At 42.9% G+C, this 25,583-nt stretch overlaps 1 protein-coding gene across 1 annotated transcript in view; it reads left to right on the top strand.

Annotated features, from left to right (window-relative positions):
* LOC144680751 (venom phosphodiesterase 2-like) overlaps positions 1-25,583 on the top strand; it is a 181,823-nt gene that overhangs the window by 123,329 nt on the left and 32,911 nt on the right. The window contains exons 17-19 of the mRNA XM_078542090.1: positions 5,327-5,505; positions 5,605-5,656; positions 12,767-12,921. Coding sequence (XP_078398216.1) covers positions 5,327-5,505; positions 5,605-5,656; positions 12,767-12,921 — 386 coding nt within the window. The remainder of the gene's footprint in view (positions 1-5,326; positions 5,506-5,604; positions 5,657-12,766; positions 12,922-25,583) is intronic.

Here is a 25,583-nt window from a genome sequence, read left to right as displayed (position 1 = left end):
CAGCGAACATCCCCACTTCTGACTTTATGATGGAAGGAAGGTCATTGTTGAAGTAGCTGAAGATGGCTGGCTCTAGGACACCCAAAACACCCAAATTAAATCTCTCATCAGCCTCCTATGTTCCAAAGAAAACAATACCAGCCTACCCATTCCTTCCTCTCAACTAAAATTCTCAGCCCTGGCAGCATCCTCCTAAACATTTTCTGTATATTCCTCAGTGCGCTCATAAACTTCCTACAAAACCAAACCGTATGCAGTATTCTGGCTGTGGCCTAACTAATGTTTGTACAGTTCTAGCCTTCTCATATACTCTCTGCCTCAGCCAAGACAGGCAAGTATCCCCTATGATGCCTTAACCACCCTTATCTACCTCTTCTGATACCTCCAATAATCTATGGACATGCACTTCAAGGTCCCTCTGTTCCATAACACTTCTCAGTACCCTGTCATTAATTATGCATTCCCATCCTTTGTTTGCCCTTCCCAAATGCACCATCTTATTTCCATACTTCTTCAGATTGAATTTCATTTATCACTTTTCTGCCCACCTGACCCATCCATCAGTATATTGCTGCAGTCTACAGCTTTCTTTCTCACTATCAACAACATGGCCAATTTTTATGTCCTCCACAAACCTATTATCTATTCCACCTACATTTAAATCTAAATTATTGATATATACTACAAACAGCAAGTCACTCAATACTGAGGCCTACAGAACCCCAAGTGGAGCAACCTTTGAATCATAAAAGCACCCATTGACCATTATCCTTTTCTTCCTGCCTTTGAGCAAATTCTGGATCCAACATGTTACTTTTCCCTGGATCCCAGGAGCTTTTACTTTTCTGGCCAGTCTGCCATGTTGAAGCTTGTCAAAAGCCTTGCTAAAATCCTTATATATTATCTCAAACACACTACCCTCATTTAACTTCCTTGTTAGTTTCTCAAACAATTAATTCAAGTTCATCAGACATACAAACAAGTAGCAGGAGCAGGCCATTCGGCCCCTCAAGCCTGCTCCGCCATTTAATAAGATCTTGGCTGATCTGATAGTAACCTCAAGTCTGCATCCCGCCAACTCCCGATAACCTTTCACCCCCTTGCTTAGCAAGAATCTATCTACCTCTGCCTTAAAAATATTCAAAGACTCTACTTCCACCACCTTTTCAGGAGGAGAGTTCCAAAGACTCATGACCCTTTGAGAGAAAGACTTTTGTCGCATCTCTGTTTTAAATAGGCGACCCCTTATTTTTAAACAGTGACCCCTGATTCTAGATTGTCCCACAGAAGAAAGCATCCTCTCCACATCCAAGCTGTCAAGTCCCCTCAGGATCTTATATGTTTCGATCAAGTCACCTTTTACTCTTCTAAACTCTAGCGGATACAAGCCTAGCGTGTCCAACCTTTCCTCATGTGGCAACCTGCCCATTCAAGCTATTATTCTGTTAACCTTCTCTGAACTGCTTCCAATGCATTTACGTCCTTCCTTAAATAAGGTGACCAATATTGTACACAATACTCCAGATGTGGTCTCACTAGTGCTCTGTATAACTGAAGCATAACCTCCCTACTTTTGTATTCAATTTCCCTCGCCATAAATGATAGCATTCTATTAACTTTCCTAATTACTTGCTGTACCTGCATACTAGCCTTTTAAGACCATAAGACTTGGAGCAGAAGTAGGCCATTTGGCCCATCAAGTCTGCTCTGCCATTCAATGAGACCATGGCTGATCTGATAATCCTCAACTCCACTTTCAGGCCATTTCCCCATAACGCTTGATTCCCTTACTGATTAAAAATCTGTCTATCTCAGCCTTGAATATACTTAATGACCCAGCCTCTACAGCCCTCTGTGGTAAAGAATTCCACAGATTCACTACCCCCCAAGAGAGGAAATACCTCCTCATCTCTGTCTTAAATGGGTGACCCCTTACTCTGAGGTTATGCCCTCTGGTCCTAGACTGTCCCACAAGTGGTAACAACCTCTCAGCATCTACCCTGTCAAGCCTCCTAAAAATCTTATATGTTTCAATAAGATCGCCTCTCATTCTTCTAAACTCCAATGAGTACAGGCCCAACCTACTCAACCTCTTCTTATAAGAAAATCCCTCCATACCTGGGATCAACCCAGTGAACCTTCTCTGGACTGCCTCCAATGCCTCTATATCTTTCCTTAGGATAAGGGAACTAAAACTGTTTACAGTATTTGAGGTGTGGTCTGACTAATGCCTTGTATAGTTTTAGCAAGACTTCCCTATTTTTATACTCCATTCCCTTTGAAATGAAGGCCAAGATTCTATTTGCCTTCCCTATTACCTGCTGAACTTGTATGTTAGATTTTTGTGATTCATGCACGAGGACCCCCAAATCCCTCAGTGCTGCAGCCTTCTGCAGTCTTTCTCCATTTAAATAATATTTAGCTCCTCTATTCTTCCTGCCAAAGTGCATAACCTCACTTTTTCCAACATTATATTCCATCTGCCAAGTTTGTGCCCACTCACTTAACCTGTCTATATCCCTCTGTAAACTCTTTGTATCACCCTCACCACTTGCCTTCCCACGTAATTTTGTGTCATCCGCAAACTTGGTGATCATACATTCACTTCCCTCATCCAAGTCATTAATATATATTGTAAATAATAGTGGCCCCAGTACTGATCCCTGTGGCAATCCAGTATTTACAGGTTGCCATGATGAAAATGCCCCCCCTTATCCCAACTCTCTGACTTCTATTAGTTAGCCAATCCTCTGTCCATGCTAATATACTACCCCCAACACCGTGGGCTCTTACCTTATTAATAGTCTTATGTGTGGTACCTTATCAAAAGCCTTTTGAAAATCCAAATGTATTATATCTACTGGTTCCCCTTTATTTATCCTGCTTGTTATCTCTTCAAAGAATTCTAATAAATTTGTCGGGTATCATTTCCCCTTCGTGAAGCCATGCAGACTCTGCTTGATTATATTATGCATTTCTAAATGCCCTGCTATTACACGCTTTATAATAGACTCTAACATTTTCCCAGTGACTGATGTTAAGCTAACTGGTCTATAGTTACCTGTTTTTAGTCTCCCTCCCTTTTTGAATACAGGTGTTACATTGGCAGACATCCAGATCGCTCTGCATCTCAGCACTCTGCAATCTCTCACCGTTTAGATAATATGCTTCTTTTTTATTCTTCCTGCCAAAATGGACAATTTCACATTTTCCCATACTATACTCCATTTGCCAGATGTCTTTAACTAGTCCATGCCGACTGCTCCGTCATTACACGGGTTATCCTTCCGCCATTTTTAAACAATGGTACAATGTTAGCAGTCCTTGGGCACTGCGATTATAACCAGATAGGATTCAAACACGATGGTTAGAACCTCTGCTACTTCTTTCCTTGTCTCTTTCAGCAGCCTGGGTCACATTTCATCTGGACCTGGTGATTTATCAACTTTCAAGGATGCTTAAACTCTTACTGTTTCTGATCTTAACTATGTTTACCCCATCAAATAGTTTACACTCCTTCTTAACTATAGTGCCTGCATTGTTCCCCTTTTTTGTGCAGAAAGAGGCAAAGAATTGATTAAGAACCATTCCCAAGTCTTCCCTTCCAGGCTACCTTTTTGGTCTCTAATTGGCTCTACTCTTTTCTTATTTATCTTCTTACTCTTTATATATTTATTAAACATCTTTGGGTTTTCATTAATTTTACTTACTGATATTTTTTCATGCCCTCGCTTTGCTTTCCTGATTCCCTTTTTAATTTCATCCCTGCACTTTCTATGTTCCTATAGGCTTTTTGCACTATTGAGCTCTTGGCATCTGACATAATCTTCCCTTTTTGCCCTGGATTGCTCTGTATGCTCTTTAACATCCAGACGGGTCTAGTTTTGGGAATCCCACCCTTTTTTTTGTGGAAACAAATTTTTCTGAACCCTCTTGATCTCCTCCTTGAATGCCTTTGATTTGTCTTCAAATAAACTGTCTCCAAATCACATCTCAGCTTCATAAATTTGGCCTTTCCCCAATTTAAAACTTTCATTCTTGGCCCATCTTTGTCCTTTTCCATTACTACAACAAGAGCACAAAATAATATCCAGGATTGGGCTGGAAAAGCCAGCTAATGAGCATCTCAAGCAAGGAAAAGGACAGCCATCTCCTGTAGCCTACCATCAACATCTTGTAGTCACCCTTGACCAGAAGATTAACTGGATCAGCTGTGGTTACAAGGGCCGTATAGAGGCTGGGTGCTCTGTGCCAAGTAGCTCACCTCCTGACCCCTCCAAGCCATCTACAATGTTCAAGCTAGGAGTGAGGTGCCACAATCACCACTTTAAGATTGATTCAATGGCAACAACACACAAGCTTTAACATCATCAAGGGGGAACCAATTTGTTTGATTGGCCCTGTTCCACTGGATTCAATATCCATCTCCACCATCACCAGCCATAATTATGTAACTATGTATTATTGGGAATGCATAATTAGAAACAACTAGCTGAGTGGTTTTGGCTAATCTGCTGCTGTGGCTAACAGTTATGAGTAGCATTTTGTGGTAGTGAGGTCTGAATGCTGCTAAACTATGGTAATGAAACAGCTCAAGCCAGCCTACAGCAGACACTTGACAACGTTCAGGCTTGGGCTGACAAGGTCCAGCTAAAGACCAGCTTAAGCAGGAGAAAAGCCAGGGGATGAGTGTGCTTCAAAAAAAGGAGAGAGCACTCCATCTACAGATACATTTTCCAACAATAATAAAAACTGGCATTTCTATTAGTATTCTCCAGTGTAGAAAGATGTGAAATGAAGCAACTGCTGGGAATTTAACTGGTTGAAAAGCTTACATATGGCCAAAGTTGTCTCCCATTGGACTGTTAATTAGCTCTTCAATTATACATAAAGATTATTTTATGTCTGTATGCTAATTTCTATCCTGTCGTATCATATTCCAAATCAAGGAGCCCTGTTAGCTTAAATGTTCCGCTTTTACCTGGCATTATTGCCTGTTCAATTATCCTTATTTGGTGCAATCCTTTATTAACACACAAAGAAATCCAGCTATTAATGTGTCTCTGATTTCATGATTGCCTGTAATGATGTACAGTTGTAAGCCATATGCGTCTTTTATCACACATTGAAAATCAAGAAAATTGCAGGTAGAGATATTTTAAAAACTGTAAAACTGAAATAACAGCACATGTTGGAAGTACACAGCAGGTGTCACAGCATCTTAAAAGAGAATATGACAGATTAGTATTTCAGTAAAAGACCCTTCATTAGAATTGGTTTCTTTATCGTTTTTTTAAATAAAAGCTTAATTCATTCCTCACTTTAGATTTGTTGCAGATCACGCCTGCACCCAACAATGGAACTCATGGAAGTCTAAATCATCTTTTAAAGAAACCTGTTTACACCCCTACCCATTTCAAGGAGCTATCTTCAACATCATCTTGCTCTTTGACAAAAATTAGACCAACTATTGTTCCTCAAACAGAATGTTTATGCAGTTCTCTGGTAATTAAGACAATATTTAATAGCAATTATTTTAGAATTGACTAACTACTTTCAAAGTCTCTTGTGTTGGTTTCTTACCCAAATATTTTAATATTTTAGGAATCATTGTCAGAAAATGCATGCAAGGAATTAAATCTCTCCTTAACGGAAGGTAGGAGCTACCAGACATGAGATAACTGTATATTAGATATCAAATGTTGCTTATTTGGACTTAGAGAACTGGGATAGATTTTCATCTTCACTGCCTGGGTGGTGTTGGGCATATCAGCTCACTTGTCCTTTATAAAAGCCAGTTGCTTTTTATTCAAAAATCAGTTGCGTTCTACAAGAAGTGTGAGATTCACCCTGTCAAATTACTGCCAAAGTGAAGGTGAACATCTGCCTTCTATGTTCAAATAGGTTTTGTGGTTTTAATTGTAATATGAACTTACCTTTGCCTTGTCCACTTGTTATGTTTCCACCAAGAAAATAACCAAGACACTTTTAAGTGATTTCAAGCTCAAGCTACAGATTCTTTTCCTGTACGACTTAGAGGAAGCATTGAGGGTTGCAAGGGCACAGAATGTACTCTGGGTGGGAGGACTTCAATGTCCACCACCAACAGTGGCTCAATAGCACCATAACAGATCAAGCTGGCCGGGTCCTAATGGACATAGCTGCTAGACAGGGTCTGCAGCAGGTTGTGAGGGAACCAACAAGAGGGAAAAACATAACTGACCTCATCCTCACCAATCTGACTGCCGCAGATGCATTTGTCCATGACAGTATCGGTAAGAGTGACCACCACAAAGTCCTTGTGGAGACTAAGTCCTGCCTTCACATTGAGGATACCCTCCATCCTGTTGTATGGCGCTATCACCATGCTAAATGGGATACATTTCAAACAGGTCTAGCAATTCAAGACTGGGCATCCAAGACACACTATGGGCCATCAGCAGCAGCAGAAATTTGCTCAATTGCAATCTGTAAACTCATGGCCCGCCATATCCCCCACTCCACAATTACCACCAAGCCACTGGATCAACACTGGTTCAATGAAGAGTGCAGAAGGGCATGCCAGGAGCAACACCAGGCATGCCTAAAATGAGTTGTCAACCTGGTGAAGCTACAACACAGGACTACTTGCATGCCAAACAGCAAGTGATAGACAGAGCTATGTGATTCCACAACAGCGGATCAGATCTAAGCTCTGCAGTCCTGCCGCATCCAGTTGTGAATGGTGGTGGACAATCAAACAGCTGACTGGAGGAGGAGGCTCCACAAATATCCCCATCCTCAATGATGGGGGAGCCCAGCACATCAGTGTGAAAGGTAAGGCATTTGCTACAACCTTCAGCCAAAAGTGCCGAGTGGATGATCCATCTCGGCCTCCTCCGGAGGTCCGCAACATCACGGATGCCCGTCTTCAGCCAATTCGGTTAACTCCACATGATATCAAGAAATGGCTGAAGGCACTGGATACTGCAAAGGCTATGGGTATTGACAATATTAAGGCAATAATGCTGAACATTTATGCTCCAGAACTTGCTGCACCCCTAGCCAAGCTGTTCCAGTACAGCTAAAACATTGGCAAATACCCGGCTATGTGGAAAATTGCCCAGGTATGTCCTGTACACAAAAAGCAGGACAAATCCAACCCGGCCAATTACCGCCCCATCAGTCTACTCTTGATTATCAGTAAAGTGATGGAAGGTGTCATCAACAGTGCTATCAAGCGGCACTTGCTTAGCAATAACCTGCTCACTGACACCCAGTTTGGGTTCTGCCAGAGCCACTCAGCTCCTGACCTCATTACAGCCTTGGTTAAAACATGGACAAAAGAGTTGAGCTCCCGAGGTGAGGTGAGAGTGACTGCCCTTGACATCAAGGCAGCATTTGACCTAGTGTGGTATCAAGGAGCCATTGAAAACCTGGAGTCAATGGGAATCAGGGGGAAAACTCTCCACTGGTTGGAGTCATACCTAGCACAAAGGAAGATGGTTGTGGTTGTTGGAGGTCAATCATCTCAGCTCCAGGACATCACTGCAGGCGTTCCTCAGGATAGTGTCCTAGGCCCAACCATCTTCAGCTGCTTCATCAATGACCTTCCATCATAAGTTCAGAAGTGAGGATGTTCGCTGATGATTAGATAATGTTCAATACCATTCACGACTCCTCAGATGCTGAAGCAGTCCATGTCCAAATGCAGCAAAATCTGGACAATATCCAATATCTACTTGGGCTGACAAGTGGCAAGTAACATTTGTGCCACACAAGTGCCAGGTAATGACCATCGCCCCCTGACATTCAATGGCATTATCATCACTGAATCCCCCACTATCAACATCCTGGGGAGGTTACCATTGTCCAGAAACTGAACTGGACTAGCCACATAAATACTGTGGCTACAAGACCAGGTCAGAGGCTAGGAATCCTGCAGCGAGTAACTCATCTCCTGACTCCCCAAAGTCTGTCCACCATCTACAAGGCACAAGTCAGGAGTGTGATGGAATACTCTCCACTTGTCTGGATGAGCGCAGTTCCAACAACACTCAAGAAGCTTGACACCATCCAGGACAAAATCCCGCTTAATTGGCACCACATCCACAAACATGTGCTCCCTGCACCACCGATGCACAGTGGCACCCATGTGTACCATGTACTAGATGCACTGCAGGAACTCACTAAGGCTCCTTAGGCAGCAATTTCCAAACCCACAACCGCTACTATCTAGAAGGACTTGCTGTTCCTTCACTGTCGTTGGGTTAAAATCCTGGAACTCCTTCCCTAACAGCACTGTGGATGTACCTACATCACAGGGACTGCTGCATTTGAAGAAGGCAGCTCACCACCACCTTCTCAAGCACAATTAGGTATGGACAATAAATGCTGGCCTAGCCAGCGATGCCCACATTCCATGAGCGAATAAAACAAATACTTAAGGGGCTCTTTCTCCTCTCATCCCCAAACCCAAGAGCCATCTTTAATAACTTCTCTTCTAACATGGAGGTGGCAGTTCTGTTTTTTTCACCATTCAGAGAAGTTCAGGAGTATGATGTCATCAAATGAGATGACACTCCTGCTGTTTGAAGTTTCTACAAATGTGTGGTGGAGATGCATTTTTCTTTCGCATTATTTTCCATCAATAGCCCCTATTTAATGGAAGCTTCCTTTGTCAATGTGTTATGCTGTATTTACACCCTCACCACAGTGGAGGCACTGCAGGGCTATTACTGGTAGGAGGGTGTAATAACAGTATAATATATTTGCATAGGCAGATTCCATTATAAATGTGGATGTATGAATTTATTATGAAATATAAAAGTAAAGACAGTATGACTTTAAAAGGGGAGTTCTGTTCATCCAGGTTTAAATGTTGTCTATCCTCTACCGCTACTTTGCCTGAGGACTATAGTTGGTTTTGATTCCCACAGGAACCATAAGACCAAGACGTGGGAGCAGAAGTAGGCCATTCAGCCCATCGAGTCTGCCCTACCATTCAATGAGATCATGGCTGATCTGATAATCCTTAACCTTACTTTCCTGCCTTTTCCTTATAACCCTTGATTCCCTTACTGATCAAAAATCTGTCTATCTCAGCCTTGAATATGCTTAAAGACTCAGCCTCTACAGCCCTCTGCGGTAAAGAATTCCACAGATTCACTACCCTCTGAGAGAAGAAATTCCTTCTCATCTCTGACTTAAATGGGTGACCCCTTACTCTGAGATTATGCCCTCTGGTCCTAGACTCTCCCACAAGGAGAAACAGCCTCTCAGCATCTACCCTGTCAAGCCCCCTAAGAATCTTTTATGTTATGATGAGGCCACCTCTCATTCTTCTAAACTCCAATGAGTACAGGCCCAACCTACTCAACCTGTCCTCATTAGGAAATCCCTCTATACCCAGGATCAACCTAGTGAACCTTCTCTGGACTGCCTCCAATGCTAGTATATCTTTTCTTAGATAAAGGGACCAAAACTGTTAACAGGAAATCAGTTAGAATATTGAAAAATAGAAAGAAAGCCAAATATTTCATCATTGAAATTTGCCATTAACTTATTGACCTCCAATTGACTTGAGGAATTTACAAGCCTGACACAATGTATATTTCTTAGTGAATAATTGAGCGAATAATTGAGCAATACCTTTAAAGGCAGAAGCCAAGCATCACAACTAGGTTCCAGACCCCAGACAACCCATATACCAATACTGTTTGTGTGGTGGTGCGCTTCAGGTTGCTTCTGCTTGTGGATGGGGATGGCGATGCTGACATGATGGGCTGGATTTTCAATGTATGATTGGGAAACTGACATCCAGAAAGAATCCAGGCCCCAACCCCACATCTGAGCTCTTTCGCTCTCTCATGACATGATTTTTAAATAAAAAGAGCTGAATTGGGCAAGAGGCAAGCTCAGTGCCTAATTAGAGGTGCCAAACGCCTGCAGGAGGTGGGAACTGCTTGCTTGGCACCAGTAGCAAAGACAGATGGCCACCATGAAGGAGGCTGAGGGCGCTCCTTCGAGGGATGGCAGCTTTTACGCGATACACAAAGCTAGATTAGAGTCCAGCTCTGGAATTGGCGCTAGGATATGGAGAGAAATTTTCTGATGGCCCCATGCCCCGGACTGTTCAGGTTCACTAAATTGAGCATTCAAATTCCAATCCTGAGCTCCCGTAAAATTCAGCCCACTAAATGATATGCAGTGTAGCTTTATAAAACTGCTAACCTACCAAGCACACCCTGATGAATGGGGAATCACTAGAAATGCATTCTCTAATTTGTGGTTTTATGAAGAGAGCTTCAGAAACCAAACACCATATCAAACCTCTTACACTAGCAGGGCCTCACATCTGTATTTCATAAGATCATGTAATCTAATTTGACTGAATACAGTGACCTGGGGCAGGGTTTTTAGATCGCCAGGCGGGTGCAGTCAGCAGGCCCGGGAGCGGCTGGGGGATGGACCGCTGCCCACAATCGGCCCCCGAACACGATTTCACGCTGGCTGGCCAATTAACAGCCAGCCAGTGTGAAGCGCGCGCTGAAATGCTCAGCGCTACCAGGTTGGGGCGGGAGGAGGGCGGGCGCTGACGTGAGCGCGGTCGTGGGCGAGAGCTGAATGAAAGCTCCCTGAAGGCAGAGAGCTGTCTCAGGGAACTGAAGTATTTAAAACCAAAAAGTAAAGATTTTAAAATCCAGAAAAAAATGTCCAAGCATCAGAATCAGTCATCTGAACATATCTGGACATGATGAAAATCCTGTCCATACATTTTAATTTTTAAAAATTTAATAATGGAAACCTCATCCCGCCCTTGGATGAGGTTTCATCAAAATGCAAAGCTCGCCTGGTCGATTCGCCCGCCCGCCAACCGTAAGGTTGGATGGACCACGAAAAATCAGGGACAATTACAACTTTAATGGGCTTAAATGCTCTCTTAATTGTCAGCGGGCGCGCTTCCGGCTTTTGCGCGCACCTGCCGATCGAAATATCGTGCGAGCGCGGGATGTCGTCAGGGCACTTGCCTGATGTTATCATGCGCTATTTTACGCTCGAGCAGGTCGGGCGCGCGCCCACACGCCAACCTAAAATTTCTGCCCCTGGAGTCGGTAAGCTATTGCTGTTTCCGGCCTCACTTGAAGGAGTTTGCATTAGCAGTAAGTAGAATTACAAGAGTGCACTGGGCTTCATTGTTCCTCTAAATTATTTCTTGGATAAGTAATTTGTCCTTGATCCTTTGATTAAAAAGCAAATAAGATCTGGACTGCTTCATTATTAATGCCTCCAAAAATTAAAGGAGTTGAAAAATACTAGTTAGATGAGATGGTCAGAAATGTTTGAAAAGAACCTGTGTAATATTATTTTGGTTAGATTTAGACCTTACTCCTGTTACGTAGGTCATTTGTTTTTCATTTGCATTTGGGCATAAATAATTACCAGTGTGAAGTACATAGAGGAATGTTGAGTGAGCGTGCTATAGACATGTGATCCTCTTTGCCTGACTTTCCTTCTAGACAATTATTTACCCCCAAGCACCAATGGGAAAAATTTCCCCTGTGACATGTAAGGCTGGATTTTCATCCCAGATACGGGTAGCGGGAGTAGGGAAATTTCCCCAGCTTGATGCACCTGACTTGGGAGAAAGTGCTGCAAGAGCAGGGTTTTAGGGAGGTGGTGGGTACTAACTGGAGTTGAGCCCACTGCTGTGGAAACAGTTTGGAGGAGCTGCTGAGTGTTGAGGCAGGCTGGTTAAAAAGCTTGCCTCAGTGCTCTGGGACCTTGTCCCAATTGTTTTGTTTAATATTAGGCCCTCTAGCCCTTACAGCCACTCAACCCCCACACACTCCCCATGCCAACGCATGCACCTTCACCCACCCCCAATGGAACCTCATACCCTCTATGCCAATCTCTCCATGCCAACCTATGGCACTTCCATGCCCATTTATCCAGTATACACTGTGCACGGAACCAATTAACATTATAGTAACTGTGTATACTGGGTGAATGGGCATGGGAGTGCTGTAGGTTGGCAAGGAGGGTATGAGGGGCCATTGGGGGTAGATGGGGGTTACAGGTTGGCATTGGGGGGCATGGGTAAGACCTTATGAACTTGCCTTTCAAAAGGTTCCCTCATCCAGACTATCGTTCGTGACACCTCATGAGTTCTCAAAAAGCTGGCCTGACTCCACGAAAGTTGTGGGAGGCTACGAGATGCCTATCTTGGCAATGGAGCTGGCTAGGTTAGGAGTACAGCGTGCGCTCTCACGACACGCACCAACCCACATCTCTATCCGTCTCCCCGGCTCCATGAAAATCCCGTCCTTTGTCTTTATTTTAAAAAATGAAAATCACTATACCTAAAGGCAAATTGTCTCACTTGAACATTTTTGGTGGGTTTAGAACATCAATAAGAGAGACATTTCTGCAGTTTGAAACTTTTAAATGTGAATATTAATGTTAGCTCTTACAGTTTACAACATGTTCTGTTTTTTGATAAAGTTCTTTAAATGCCCCCCACCCCCCAAGGATATTCCTCAAGGAGGTGGTCCTTGCATATTGCAAGCAGTTTGAATAACAATTATAAGCTAGTGTTTATGGTCCATTTGCCACCATTTTATGCCTAGATCAATGCAATCCTATTTATCTAGATGGCATGGCATGTCTTGGTAGACTATAAAAAGTGGCTATTGTATAGGTCAGTGGTTTCTGGATTTGTGACTGCATTGTGAGTGGTAGAAAGTATGAATCAAATGTTGCTGACCTTGTATGTTATATTTTGTAGCTAAAAACGCTGATGCTCTTAACTTGCCATATGGACGACCGAGAGTTGTGCAGGAGAACAGCAAGTGGTGTCTCCTGCATCAGCATTGGTATGTAAGTGGTTACAGCCATGACATTCTAATGCCGTTGTGGAGCGCATATACTGTCAACAAAACTGTAAGTTTCCAATTCATATTACTTTTGTATTATTTAAATATATCATGCTTGTTTATCAGGTATTATCTGTATAAACACCTTCGGTCTGCCCGCAAGCATGACCCAGCCCTCCCTGTCGCTTGTCATTTCAACACACCATCCTGCTCTCATGTCCACATGTCCGTCCTTGATCTGCTGCAATGTTCCAGTGAAGCTCAACGCAAACTGGAGGAACGGCACCTCATCTTCTGATTAGGCATTTTACAGCCTTCCAGACTTAACATTGAGTTCAACAACTTCAGATCATGAACTCTCTCCTCCATCCCCATCCCCTTTCCGATCCCCTTTTTTTCCAATAATTTATAATTTTTTAAATATATTTTTCTTTTCTCACCTATTTTTAAATTTATTTCGATCCATCGTTTTATCTCCTCTTTTTAGCCCATTTCGATCCCTTCCCCCCACCCCACCCCCACTAGGGCCATCTATCACTTGCTTGTCCTGCTTTCTACCCGTAATGTCACCATTAGCACATTCCTTAGATAATATCACCACCGTCAGCACCCCTTTGTCCTTTTGTCTATGACATCTTTGGCAATCTCGTCTTTTCATCCACCTCTCACTGGCCCTCTATCCAACTCTACCTGCCCCACCCCCCTCAACCAGCTTATATTTTACCTCATTTCTATATTTCCTTAGTTCTGATGAAGAGTCATACGGACTCAAAACGTTAACTGTATTCCTCTCTGCAGATGCTGTCAGACCTGTTGAGTTTTTCCAGCTATTTTTGTTTTTGTTATAGATTTCCAGCACCTGCAGTATTTTGCTATTATCTGTTTCTTAATCTTTGACCATTCTTCAATTAAGCCACTTGTCCATTTTTTAAAAATCCAGTTATTTGCATGTAATATTTTATTGAAGTAAACAAAAAAGGTCATTGCCTCAGATTGAAACGTTTCAGTCATTTGTGAGTTTTATAGTTGTTGATTGACAGCAATTACATTTATTCTTTTAAAAATTATATAGTTCCACATAGACATTTTTCCACAAAATTGCATTATTTTTAAAGACTTATCCTCCATTGCTAGCATAGACAAATAGGGGTGAATTTCCACAGGTATTCTTTAGATCTGCCTTAACTTCTTAGAAAAACATGTAATGCGGTATTCATCCCTACTTCAGGATTTCAACCGATGTTCCACTGAAGTTGCAGCAAGAAATTAGGACAAGCCCCCACAGAAGCTCCAGTCTTAATAATTCAATCAAACCATCCAAACCCTCCTAATATTCTTTCTTTTAGCACTGCTTTTACACATTATAGCTTCATCAAGGTGTGGATTTGACAGTAAATTTTGTGATGCCTTATTTCTTGCATGGACACTCAATCAAGGAAAGTGCATATGATTTTAAATCATGGGTGTAAGTCTTGACTTAGTGGTAACATCTCACCTGTAAGACAGGTCATGATTTGAAATCTTCTCTCGCCAAGGGAATGAAGCGCTACACTGTCAGAGTCTTTCAGGTGAAATGTTATTCTGTGGTTCCATTTACTTTGTTGGCTGTAAAGTGTTTTTTTTATTCTTTCACGGGACATGGGCATCACAGGCTAGGCCAGCATTTTTATTACCCTTGAGAACTACCGTTGAAAAGTTGTTGGTGGGTCATCTGCAGTCCATGTGGTGGAGGTACACCCACTGTGCTGTTAGGGAGGGAGATCCCAGGATTTTGACCCGGCGACAGTGAAGGAACAGCGATATGTTTCCAAGTCAGGATGGTGTGTGGCTTGCAGGGGAACTCCCAGTTGGTGGTGTTCCCATGTGTCTGCTGCCCTTGTCCTAGGTGGTAAGGTCGCAGGTTTGGAAGGTGCTGTTGAAGGAGCCTTGGTGAGTTGTTAAGTTTTAAGGATGTTCAGGTTGTGAAAGGTGCCATATAATTGCAGGTATTTTCATTTATCTCCTTCTAAAAGTCAGGTTTCCATGAATTCATACACAATTCTCTTGTATGCAAATAATGGCCTGGATCTTCTGCAAAGCGGTAATCATCGTCAGACTGCAGCTCCGCTTGTACTTTTCTGTGGCCTGACTCTGCTCCGCAGCCCTGACCTAATTTCTTCAGGAATGCAGAACATGCAGTCCCATGAAGAGTTTCATTGCAGCACTGGAAGACACGTCACACCCCCATTTTATGGCAGTAGCTACTTGAGAGTAAGTTTAAATGCCCAGTGCGAATGTTACTGAATGGGTGAATGTTGGTTAGTGTCTTAGAGTCATAGAAAAAGGCCCTTCAGCCCATCGAGTCTGCACCAGTCAAACAAGTACCTAACTATTCTAATCCCATTTTCCAGCACTAGACCCATAGCCTTGTATGCCATGGCATCGCAAGTGCACATCCAAATACTTCTTAAAGGTTATGAGAATTTCTGCCTCTACCACCCTTTCAAGCAGTGAGTTCCAGATTCCCACCACCCTCTGGGTGAAAAAATTCTTCCCCAAATCCCCTCTAAACCTCCTGCCCCTTACCTTAAATCTATGCCCCCTAGTTATTGATGCCTCCACCAAGGGGAAAAGTTCCTTCCTGTCTACCCTATCTATGCCCCTCATAATTTTATACACCTCAATCATGTCCCCCCTCAATCTCCTCTGCTCCAGGGAAAATAACCCCAGTCTATCCAATCTCTCCTCATAACTAAAACTCTCCAGCCCAGGCAACATCCTGGTAAATCTCCTCTGCGCTCTCTATAGTGCAATCACATCCCTCCTATAATGCGGATTCCAGAACTGCACGCAATACTCTAGCTGTGGCCTAACCAGCTTTTTATACAGTTTCAACATAACCTCCCTGCTCTTATGTTCCATGCCTCGGCTAATAAAGGTAAGTATCCCATATGCCTTCTTAACCACCTTATCTACCTGTCCCGCTACCTTAAGGGGCCAGTAGACATGTACACATATGTCCCTCTGATCCTTGGTACTTCCCAGGGTCCTACCATTCATTGTGTATTCCTGTGCCTTGTTTGTCCTGCCCAAGTGCATCACCTCACGCTTATCCAGATTAAATTCCATTTGCCAATGATCAGCCCATCTGACCAGCCCGTCTATATCCTCCTGTAATCTAAGGCTATCCTCCTTACGATTTACCACCCCACCAATTTTCATGTCATCCACAAACTTACTGACCAACCCTCCTACATTCAAGTCTAAATCGTTTATATATACCACAAATAGCAAGGGACCCAACACCGATCCCTGTGGAACCCCACCGGACACAGGCATCCAGTCACAAAAACACCTCTCGACCATCACCCTCTGCTTCCTGCCACTCAGCCAATTCTGGATCCAATTTGCCAAATTGCCTTGGATCCCATGGGCTCTTACTTTCGTTATCAGTCTCCCATGCGGGACCTTATCAAAAGCCTTGTTGAAGCCCAAGTAAACTACGTCAAATGCATTGCCCTCATCTACACACCTGGTCACCTCTTTGAAAAATTCAATCAAATTGGTCAGACATGACCTCCCCTTAACAAAACCAGGGGGTGAGTGGATGAATAAGTGAATGGGTAGATGGATTGGGTAGGTAGGTCATGTCTTGTCGGGAGGGTAGTCAGGGCGTCTGGGAGGGGTGGTCCAGGATGGGAAGTCAGGGGGTAAGTGTGAGTGAGTGGGGGAGTCAGTTGTGTAGTTACCCAGGTCCAGAATTTTACGTCCCATGGGTAGGCACATGCCTAACCCAAACGGACATGAAATAGTGTGAGATGGCGTTGACCAAGCATCCCAAAGTGATCGCGCACTCGCACGATATTTCACTCGGCGGGCACGTGTAGCAGTCGGAAGCGTGACCACTGGCAATTAAGTGGCAATTAAGCACATTAACGATGCAATCAACAGTGATTTTACGTGGCCCTTCCACATTTACGGTTGGCGGACAGGCCATTCTCCCAGGCGGCATGCACATTTTTGCGCAGACCTTGATCCAGAGCGGGATGAAATCTCCGTGGGGAAATAAAATAAAGAGAGATCTGGGAACTGTTTTTTTATCAGCTGCTTGATTGTGCTGCATGGACATATTTTGCAGCATTTTTGTTGTGTCCTTTAGTCTTTGGAGGTCTGCAGCTCCCTGGAGCAACTGGCTGCCTTCAGGGACCTCACTAGAAGCGCTCACCCCCAGCCATGGTTACATCGGCGCCCGCCCTCTTCCCGCCCCCACCCCGGCAGCACTAAGCATTTCAGCACATGTTTCACAGCCAGCCAGCGTGAAATCGCGGTCGGGCGCCAATCGCAGCCAGTGGCCCATTTCCCGTTCACTCCCAGGCCCGCTGATCGCACCCGTCCGACGGCCGAAAAATTCAGGCCCTGGAGTTAGACAGGATTTTTCTGTCCAACATTTTCTGGGTAACTGTTCAAGTAAGTAACTCAGAACTGTTCAAAGTCTTCGACTCTAACTCAGAATCGAAGACCTTCGCAGAGGGTCCCGGGGAGCAGGGGAATTACCCATCGGAAGTTCAAAGTTCCCAGGCAATTCCCATAGAGGTCAGCATATCAGCACTTCCGCAGAGTCCCGATGCATATCTTGGGGCATACGCCCAGTGTATGACTATCGAGACACAGGAAGATCTGAGCCAATGACTGTAAAATCAGGAGTACCGTGAGTTAGGCACACTGTCCTCTGTATTCATTTCTCTATAATATGCACTCCTATTGTGTGGACCTCCAGGCTTGGAATAGAACTTTGCAATGTTTATCCTTAAATCTACAGGAACTGGGAAATCTCTACTCAGCTGATCTATGCTGAGATGGCTGCCTGATGTTCCATTTGTATTCAAACCATTGGCACTTTGTCAGATGCTTATTCAAGTGAAGTATGCCTGTTGATAGCAGCTACTGCAGATGTAATCTAGACATAATAAACCTAGCAATTTATTAACTGCATCAGAGTTAGAATTACATTTGGTCTATTTGAATATTTGATGTAAGTTTTTAACTTTATGTTATACTCTGGATACATTCTTAATTTTATTCTTAAATCAGTTTTAAATTATCTCTGAAGATGCTATCTCAGTATATTTTAATCTGTGCCATTATTGCCAGGCAACAAGAAGCAGAACAAGTGATTGAGTATATGTCTGTTTACATAGGATTACATGGGATATATGACACAGAAACAGGCCATTCAGCCCAACCAGTCCATTCCAATGTTTATGCTCCATTCAAGCCTTCTGTCATCTTTTCCTCGCCTACATCTACCATCGTAACAATCTATTTGATTTTCCCTCACGCTTGTCTAGCCTCCCTTTAATGCGTCTATGCTATTCATTTCAACCATTTCCTGTAGCAGTGAATTCCACATTCTCACCACTCTTTGGATAAAGAACTTACTTCTGAATTCACTGTTGGATTTCTTGGTGACTGTCTTACATTGTTATGTACATTGGCCTCTAGTTATGCTTTTCCCCACAGGAGGAAACATTCTCTCTGTATCCACTCTATCAAAACTTTTCATAATTTTAAAAACCTTTCTTAGGTCAGCCTTTTTTTGCAAGAGAAGAGGCCCAGCCTGTTTATCCTTTCCTGACATGTATATCTACGCATTTCTGGTATTATCCTTGTAAATCTTCCCTGCGTCCCCTTCAGTGCTTCTACATCTTTTTTATAATATGGCAATCAGAACTGAACACAGTGCTCTGTGTGGTCTGACCAAGATTCAATACTGGTTTAGCATAACTTCCCTACTTTTCAAATCTATCCCTCTACAAATAAAGCCTAGTGCTCGGTTTACTTTTTATGGCTTTGGTAATCTGTGGTGCAACTTTTGAGATTGATGTATTTGTACTCCGAGATCCCTTTGTCCCTCTACCCCACCTGGTCTTGCACCTTTCAAGTAGTAAGTGATGTCCCTAGTCTTCCTACAAAATGTACCATCTCATATCTATCTGCGTTGAACTTATTTGGCAATTGTTTGTCCATTGTGCAGGTTTATTAAAGTCCTCCTGTATTTTTTGCAGACCTCCACAATTATGATTATCTCCCTGACCCCCTCCCCCTCCAATTTGAAGTCATCCACAAATTTAGAAATTATGTTTTTAATTCCAAAGTCCAAATCATTAATATAAAATGTGAACAGCAGTGGTCCCACTACTGATCCTTGTGGAGCACCGCTTCCCACTTTCTGCCACTCTGAATAACTACCCTTTATTCTCACTCTCTTCTTTCTTGAAGTCAGCTAGCAATCCATTCTGTCACTGCCCCCCTGACTTCACATCCTCTGACCTTATTTATTATTCTGTTATGGGGCACCTTATGGAAGGCTTTTTGAAAATCCAGATACATTGCATCTACTGCACTAACGCTATGTACGCTCTCTGTTATTGCCTTAAAAAATTCATTAAGGTTGGTCAAGCAAGATATTCCCTTTTGAAATCCATGCTGGCTATTCATTATTATATTTCTCATTTCTAATGTTCTTCCATTCTCTCCTTTTGCAAGGATTCCATTATTTTTTTCCTCCTGATGTTAAGCTGTTGCCTGGTCTATAATTCCCTGGATATGCTCTATCCCCCTTCTTAAATATAGGGGTTACATTAGCTATCTTTCAGTCCTCATCAGAAGATGTAGAATCCGTATGGGTGGAAGTAAGAAATAACAAGAGGAAGAAGGTACTGTTGGGAGTAGTCTATAGGCCCCCTAGCCGTAGCTATACTGTAGGACAGAGAATAAATCAGGAGGTAATGAGGGCATGTAAAAAAGGCAGTATATTCATCATAGGTGACTTTAATCTTTATGTAGATTGGGAAAATCAAATTTGAAGAGGTAGCCATGAGCAAGAGTTCATAGAGTGTATTCGGGGCAGTTTCCTAGAACAATATGTTGTGGATCCAATCAGGTATCAGGCTGTTTTGGATCTGGTAATGTGTAATGAGGCAGGTTTAATAAATGATTTTAGAGTAAAAGATTCCCTAGGAAACAGTGACCATAACATGGTAGAATTTAGCATTCAGTTTGAGAGTGAGAAACTTGGGTCAGAAACAACTTTGCTAAACTTAAATAAGGGCAATTACAGAGGAATGAGGGCAGAGTTGGCTGGAGTGGACTGGGAAAGGAGCTTAGCAGAAAAGATGGTTGATGGGAGATGTTTAAGAAAATAGTACATGACTCACAAAAAAGACATATCCCAATGAGGAAGAAGGATTCTAGGAAGGGGCTAAACAAAAACACAAATAAAAATACCTGGAAAAACTCAGCAGGTCTGACAGCATCTGCAGAGAGGAATATAGTTAACGTTTCGAATCCGTATGACTCTTCAACAGAACTAAGGAAAAATAGAAGAGAGGTGAAATATAAGCTGGTTTGGGGGGGCGTGGGGACAGGTAGAGCTGAATAGAGGGCCAGTGATAGGTGGAGATTGCCAAAAGATGTCATAGACAAAAGGACAAAGAGGTGTTGAGGGTGGTGATATTAGCTAAGAAATGTGCTAATAGGTGACATTAAGGGTAGAAAGCAGGACGAGCAAGGTACAGATAGCCCTAGTAGGGGTGGGGTGGGGGGAAGGGATCGAAATAGGCTAAACAATGGATGGAAATACATTTAAAAATAATGGAAATAGGTGAGAAAAGAAAAATCTATATAAATTATTGGAAAAAAGGGGGATCGGAAAGGGGGTGGGGATGGAGGAGAGAGTTCATGATCTAAAGTTGTTGAACTCAATATTCAGTCCGGAAGGCTGTAAAGTGCCTAGTCGGAAGATGAGGTGCTGTTCCTCCAGTTAAACCAATCATGGTTAACCAAGGAAGTTAAGGAGTGTATCAAATTGAAAGAAAAAATATACAATGTGGTAAAGATTAGTGGTAAGCCAGAGGATTGGGAAAGTTTTAAAAACCAACAAAAGATGACCAAAACAATAATAAAGAGGGAGAAAATAAACTTTGAGGGTAAACTAGCAATTAATATAAAAATGGACAGTAAGAGCTTCTTTAAATACATAAAAAGGAAGAGAGAGGCCAAAGTGAACATAGACCCCTAGGAGAATGAGGCTGGGGAAATAAAAGCAGAGTATGACTTAAATGGAGAACGGCTGCATAATTCTGAGGTGCTGTGGAGTATTTTAAACCAACACCCTCAGGGTCTTTTGTTCAAATGTCAAGCAGCCTTTATTTTTTACACCAGTGGGATGACAATCTCTACTTTTAAACCAGGAGACTCCTCCAACGATACAGAGTTTCAAGCAGTTTATATACTGTTCTAATTGTGTTACAATCACAGTGCCGCCTACAACAGAAACTGATACCATTAAGAAGGACTGGAATTTAGGATATCACAGCAATGGCACAGGATAACCGCCATCATGTAATCTAATTAAGAAATGAAGAAGGCAGTTGTCACAACCAAATGGCCCCAGGCAACGTCCATTCATCCCTGTCATGGAAGGCGAGAAAACTTTTACATAAAGATCAATTTTGGAGCCAGAGACAGCTCATCTTGGTAGGATCCATTGTTTTCAGTTGCAGAAATAACATCAGCACTGAGCAGGCCTGTCCAAAACAGACTTGCATGATCAAAGTGGGTGCTAAGCACCAATCATCCAGCATGATGTTCTCAGGGAATGTGTTTGAGATATTGTTTACTGAAACAAACTGTGTGACTCACACGTCTGCAATAAAGTTGCCTTTTGTTGCTAATAAGCTTAGCATTCAAGAATCATTTTAACCCCATAATTGCTGTACTTCAGAGGGATCTAGGTGTTCTACTACATGAGTCACAAAAGGTTAGTATGCAGGTACAGCAAGTAATTAAGAAGGCTAATGGAATGCTATCTTTTAGGCACTAATAGCATTCCAAGAATACTAAATAATCAAAGGGCAAAAGGAGGGTAGGAAACAAATACAATAACTATCACTAGCAAAAAAGTAATAGGGAAACTAATGGAGCTAGAGGCTGTTAAGTCTGCTGGATCTGTTAGGTTGCATGCTAGAATGTTAAAGGAAGTAACTACAGAGATAGATGGTGGATGCACTGGTAGTGATCTTCCAAGAATCCTTAGATTCTAGAAAAGCCCCAGATGATTGGAAAATTGCTAATGTAACACTCTTATTCAAAAAGGGGGAGAGACAGAAAAACAGACAACTATAAGCCAGTTAGCTTAATTACAGAGTGCAGAAGAGGCCCTCCGGTCCATCGAGTCTGCACCAACACGTGAGAAACGCCTGACCTACCTACCGAATCCCATTTACCTAATCCCATTTACCAGCACTTGGCCCATTGCCTTGAATGTTATGACGTGCCAAGTGCTCATCCAGGTACTTTTTAAAGGATGTGAGGCAACCCGCCTCCACCACCCTCCCAGGCAGCACATTCCAGACCGTCACCACCCTCTGGGTAAAAAAGCTTTTCCTCACATCCCCCCTAAACCTCCTGCCCCTCACCTTGAATTTCTGCCCGTTGTGACTAAGGGGAACAGTTGCTCCCTATCCACCCTGTCCATGCCCCTCATAATCTTGTACACCTCGATCAGGTCGCCCCTCAGTCTTCTCTGCTCCAACAAAAACAACACAACTCTACCCAACCTCTCTTCATAAGTTAAATGTTTCATCCCAGGCAACATCCTGGTGAATCTCCTCTGCACTCCCCTCCAGTGCAATCACATCCTTCCTATAATGTGGCGATCAGAACTGCACACACTACTCCAGCTGTGGCCTCACCAAGGTTCTATGCAACTCCAACATGACCTCCCTACTTTTGTAATCTATGCCTCGATTGATAAAGGCAAGTATCCCATATGCCTGTGTCACCACCCCACTAGCACGCCCCTCCACCTTCAGAGATCTATGGATACACACGCCAAGTCCCTTTGTTGCTCAGAATTTCCTAGTGTCATGCCGTTCATTGAATACTTCCTTGTCAAATTACTCCTTCCAAAGTGTATCACCTCACACTTTTCAGGGTTAAATTCCATCTGCCACTTTATCTGCCCATTTGACCATGCCATCTATATCTTCCTGTAGCCCAAGACACTCAACCTCACTGTTAACCACCGGACCAATCTTTGTGTCATCTGCAAATTTACTTATCCTACTCCCCACATAGTCATCTATGTCGTTTATATAAATGACTAATAATAGGGGACCCAGCACAGATCCCTGTGGTACGCCACTGGGCACTGGCTTCCAGTCACTAAAGCATCCTTCTGTCATCACCCTCTGTCAGACCTGGAGATTTGTCCACTTTTAAGCCTGCCAACACCTCCAATACCTTGTCACTCCCTATATCAATTTGCTCAAGAACCTCACAGTCTCTCTTCCCGAGTTCGATACCTTCATCCTCATTCTCTTGGGTGAAGATGGATGTGAAGTATCCGTTCAACACTCTAGCGATGTCCTCTGTCTCCGCCCATAGATTGCCCCCTTGGTCCCTAATGGACCCTACACTTTCCCTGGTTATCCTCTTCCCATTGATATACTTATAGAATATCTTAGGATTTTCCCTACTTTTACCAGCCAGAGCTTTCTCATATCCCCTCTTTGCTCTCCTGATTGCTTTCTTAAGCTCCACCCTGCACTTTCTGTACTCCACTAATGCCTCCGCTGATTTGTTCCCCTTGTACCTGCTAAAAGCCTCTCTTTTCCTTCTCATCGTATCCTGAATATCTCTGGTGATCCATGGTTCTCTGGGCTTGTTACTCCTTCCTATCACCCTAGAGGGAACATGTTGAGCCTGTACCCTCCCCATTTCCTTTTTGAATGCCTGCCACTGTTCCTCTGTAGATTTCCCCACAAGTAACTGTTCCCAGTCTACCTTGGCCAGATCCTGCCTTATTTTATTAAAATCCGCTCTCCCCCAATCCAAAGCATTTTTTTTGCAACTTGTCTATTTCTTTGTCCATAACAAGCTTAAATTGTAACATGTTGTTGTCACTATCACTAAAATGCTCCCCCACCATCTGTCCGGCTTCTTTCCCCAGAATTAGGTCCAGCACTGTGCAGTTCCTTGTTGGACCCTCTACATATTGACCTAAAAGTTCTCCTGTACACATTTCAAGAAATCCACTCCATCCAAGCCCTTAGCACTATGTCTATCCCAATTAATGTTGGGAAAGTTGAAATCACCTAATATAATTACCCTATTATTGTTTTTACACACCTCCGCAAATTGTGCACATATTTGCACCTTAATTTCCCGCTGACTATCTGGGGGTCTATAATAAACACCTAACAATGTGGCTGCCCCTTTTTTATTCCTAAGCTCTACCCACAAAGCTTCATTCGATGCCCCCTCCAAGATATCATCTCTCCTTACTGCATAACTGACTGCTTAACAAATAATGCAATGCTTCCTCCTCTTTTATCCCCTCCCCTGTTGCACCTGAAGATTCTATATCCCGGAATGTTGAGCTGCCAATCCTGCCCCTCCCTCAACCACTTCTCAGTGATGACTACTATATCACAATTCCACGTGCCAATCCTCACCCTTAATTCATCCGTTTTACTTCTAATACTCCTAGCATTAAAGTAGAGGCCATCCAGCCTTGCCTTACTCCCTTGAAACTTAATGCCGCTGTACTCCCTCTGACTTGATTGTTTTACTGTATGGTGATGTGTCCCTATTCTGCTAACATTCTGTGTCCCCTCCCCCTGCCGACATCCGTCATTGGGAAAATGTTAGAGTCTAGTATAAAGGATGTAATAGCAAAGCATTTAGAAATAAATAATATAATCAAGCAGAGTCTGCATGACTTCGTGAAGGGGAAATCATGCCTGACAAATTTATTAGAATTCTTTGAGGAGGTAACAAGTAGGATAGATAAAGGGGATCCAGTAGATGTAACATATTTGGATTTCCAAAAGGCGTTTGATAAGGTACCGCACATAAGGTATTTAATAAGATAGGAGCCCTTGGTGCTGGGGGTAGTATATGAGCATGGATAGAGGATTGGCTAACTAATAAAAGAAATAGTTGGGATAAGGGGGGGCATTTTCAGGATGGCAACCTGCAACTAGTGGACTGCCACAGGGATCAGTGCTGGGGCCACAATTATTTACAATATATATTAATGACTTGGATGAGGGAAGTGAATGTACTATCACCAAGTTTGCGGATGACACAAAATTACATGGGAAGGCAAGTGGTGAGGGTGATACAAAGAGTTTACAGAGGGATATAGACAGGTTAAGTGAGTGGGCACAAACTTGGCAGATGGAATATAATGTTGGAAAATGTGAGGTTATGCACTTTGGCAGGAAGAATAGAGGAGCTAAATATTATTTAAATGGAGAAAGACTGCAGAAAGCTGCAGCACAGAGGGATTTGGGGGTCCTCGTGCATGAATCCCAAAAAGCTAACATACAAGTTCAGCAGGTAATAGGGAAGGCAAATAGAATCTTGGCCTTCATTTCAAAGGGAATGGAGTACAAAAATAGGGAAGGCTTGCTAAAACTATACAAGGCATTAGTCAGACCACACCTCAAATACTGTGAACAATTTTAGTTCCCTTATCCTAAGGAAAGATATAGTGGCATTGGAGGCAGTCCAGAGAAGGTTCACTGGGTTGATCCCAGGTATGGAGGGATTTTCTTATAAGAAGAGGTTGAGTAGGTTGGGCCTGTACTGGAGTTTAGAAGAATGAGAGGCGATCTTATTGAAACATATAAGATTTTTAGGAGGCTTGATAGGGTAGATGCTGAGAGGTTGTTACCGCTT

Source organism: Cetorhinus maximus, chromosome 5 (genome assembly GCF_964194155.1).
Source record: "Cetorhinus maximus chromosome 5, sCetMax3.hap1.1, whole genome shotgun sequence".
NCBI classification, from domain to species: Eukaryota; Metazoa; Chordata; class Chondrichthyes; order Lamniformes; family Cetorhinidae; genus Cetorhinus; species Cetorhinus maximus.
This window is presented reverse-complemented; position numbering and strand designations above follow the sequence as displayed.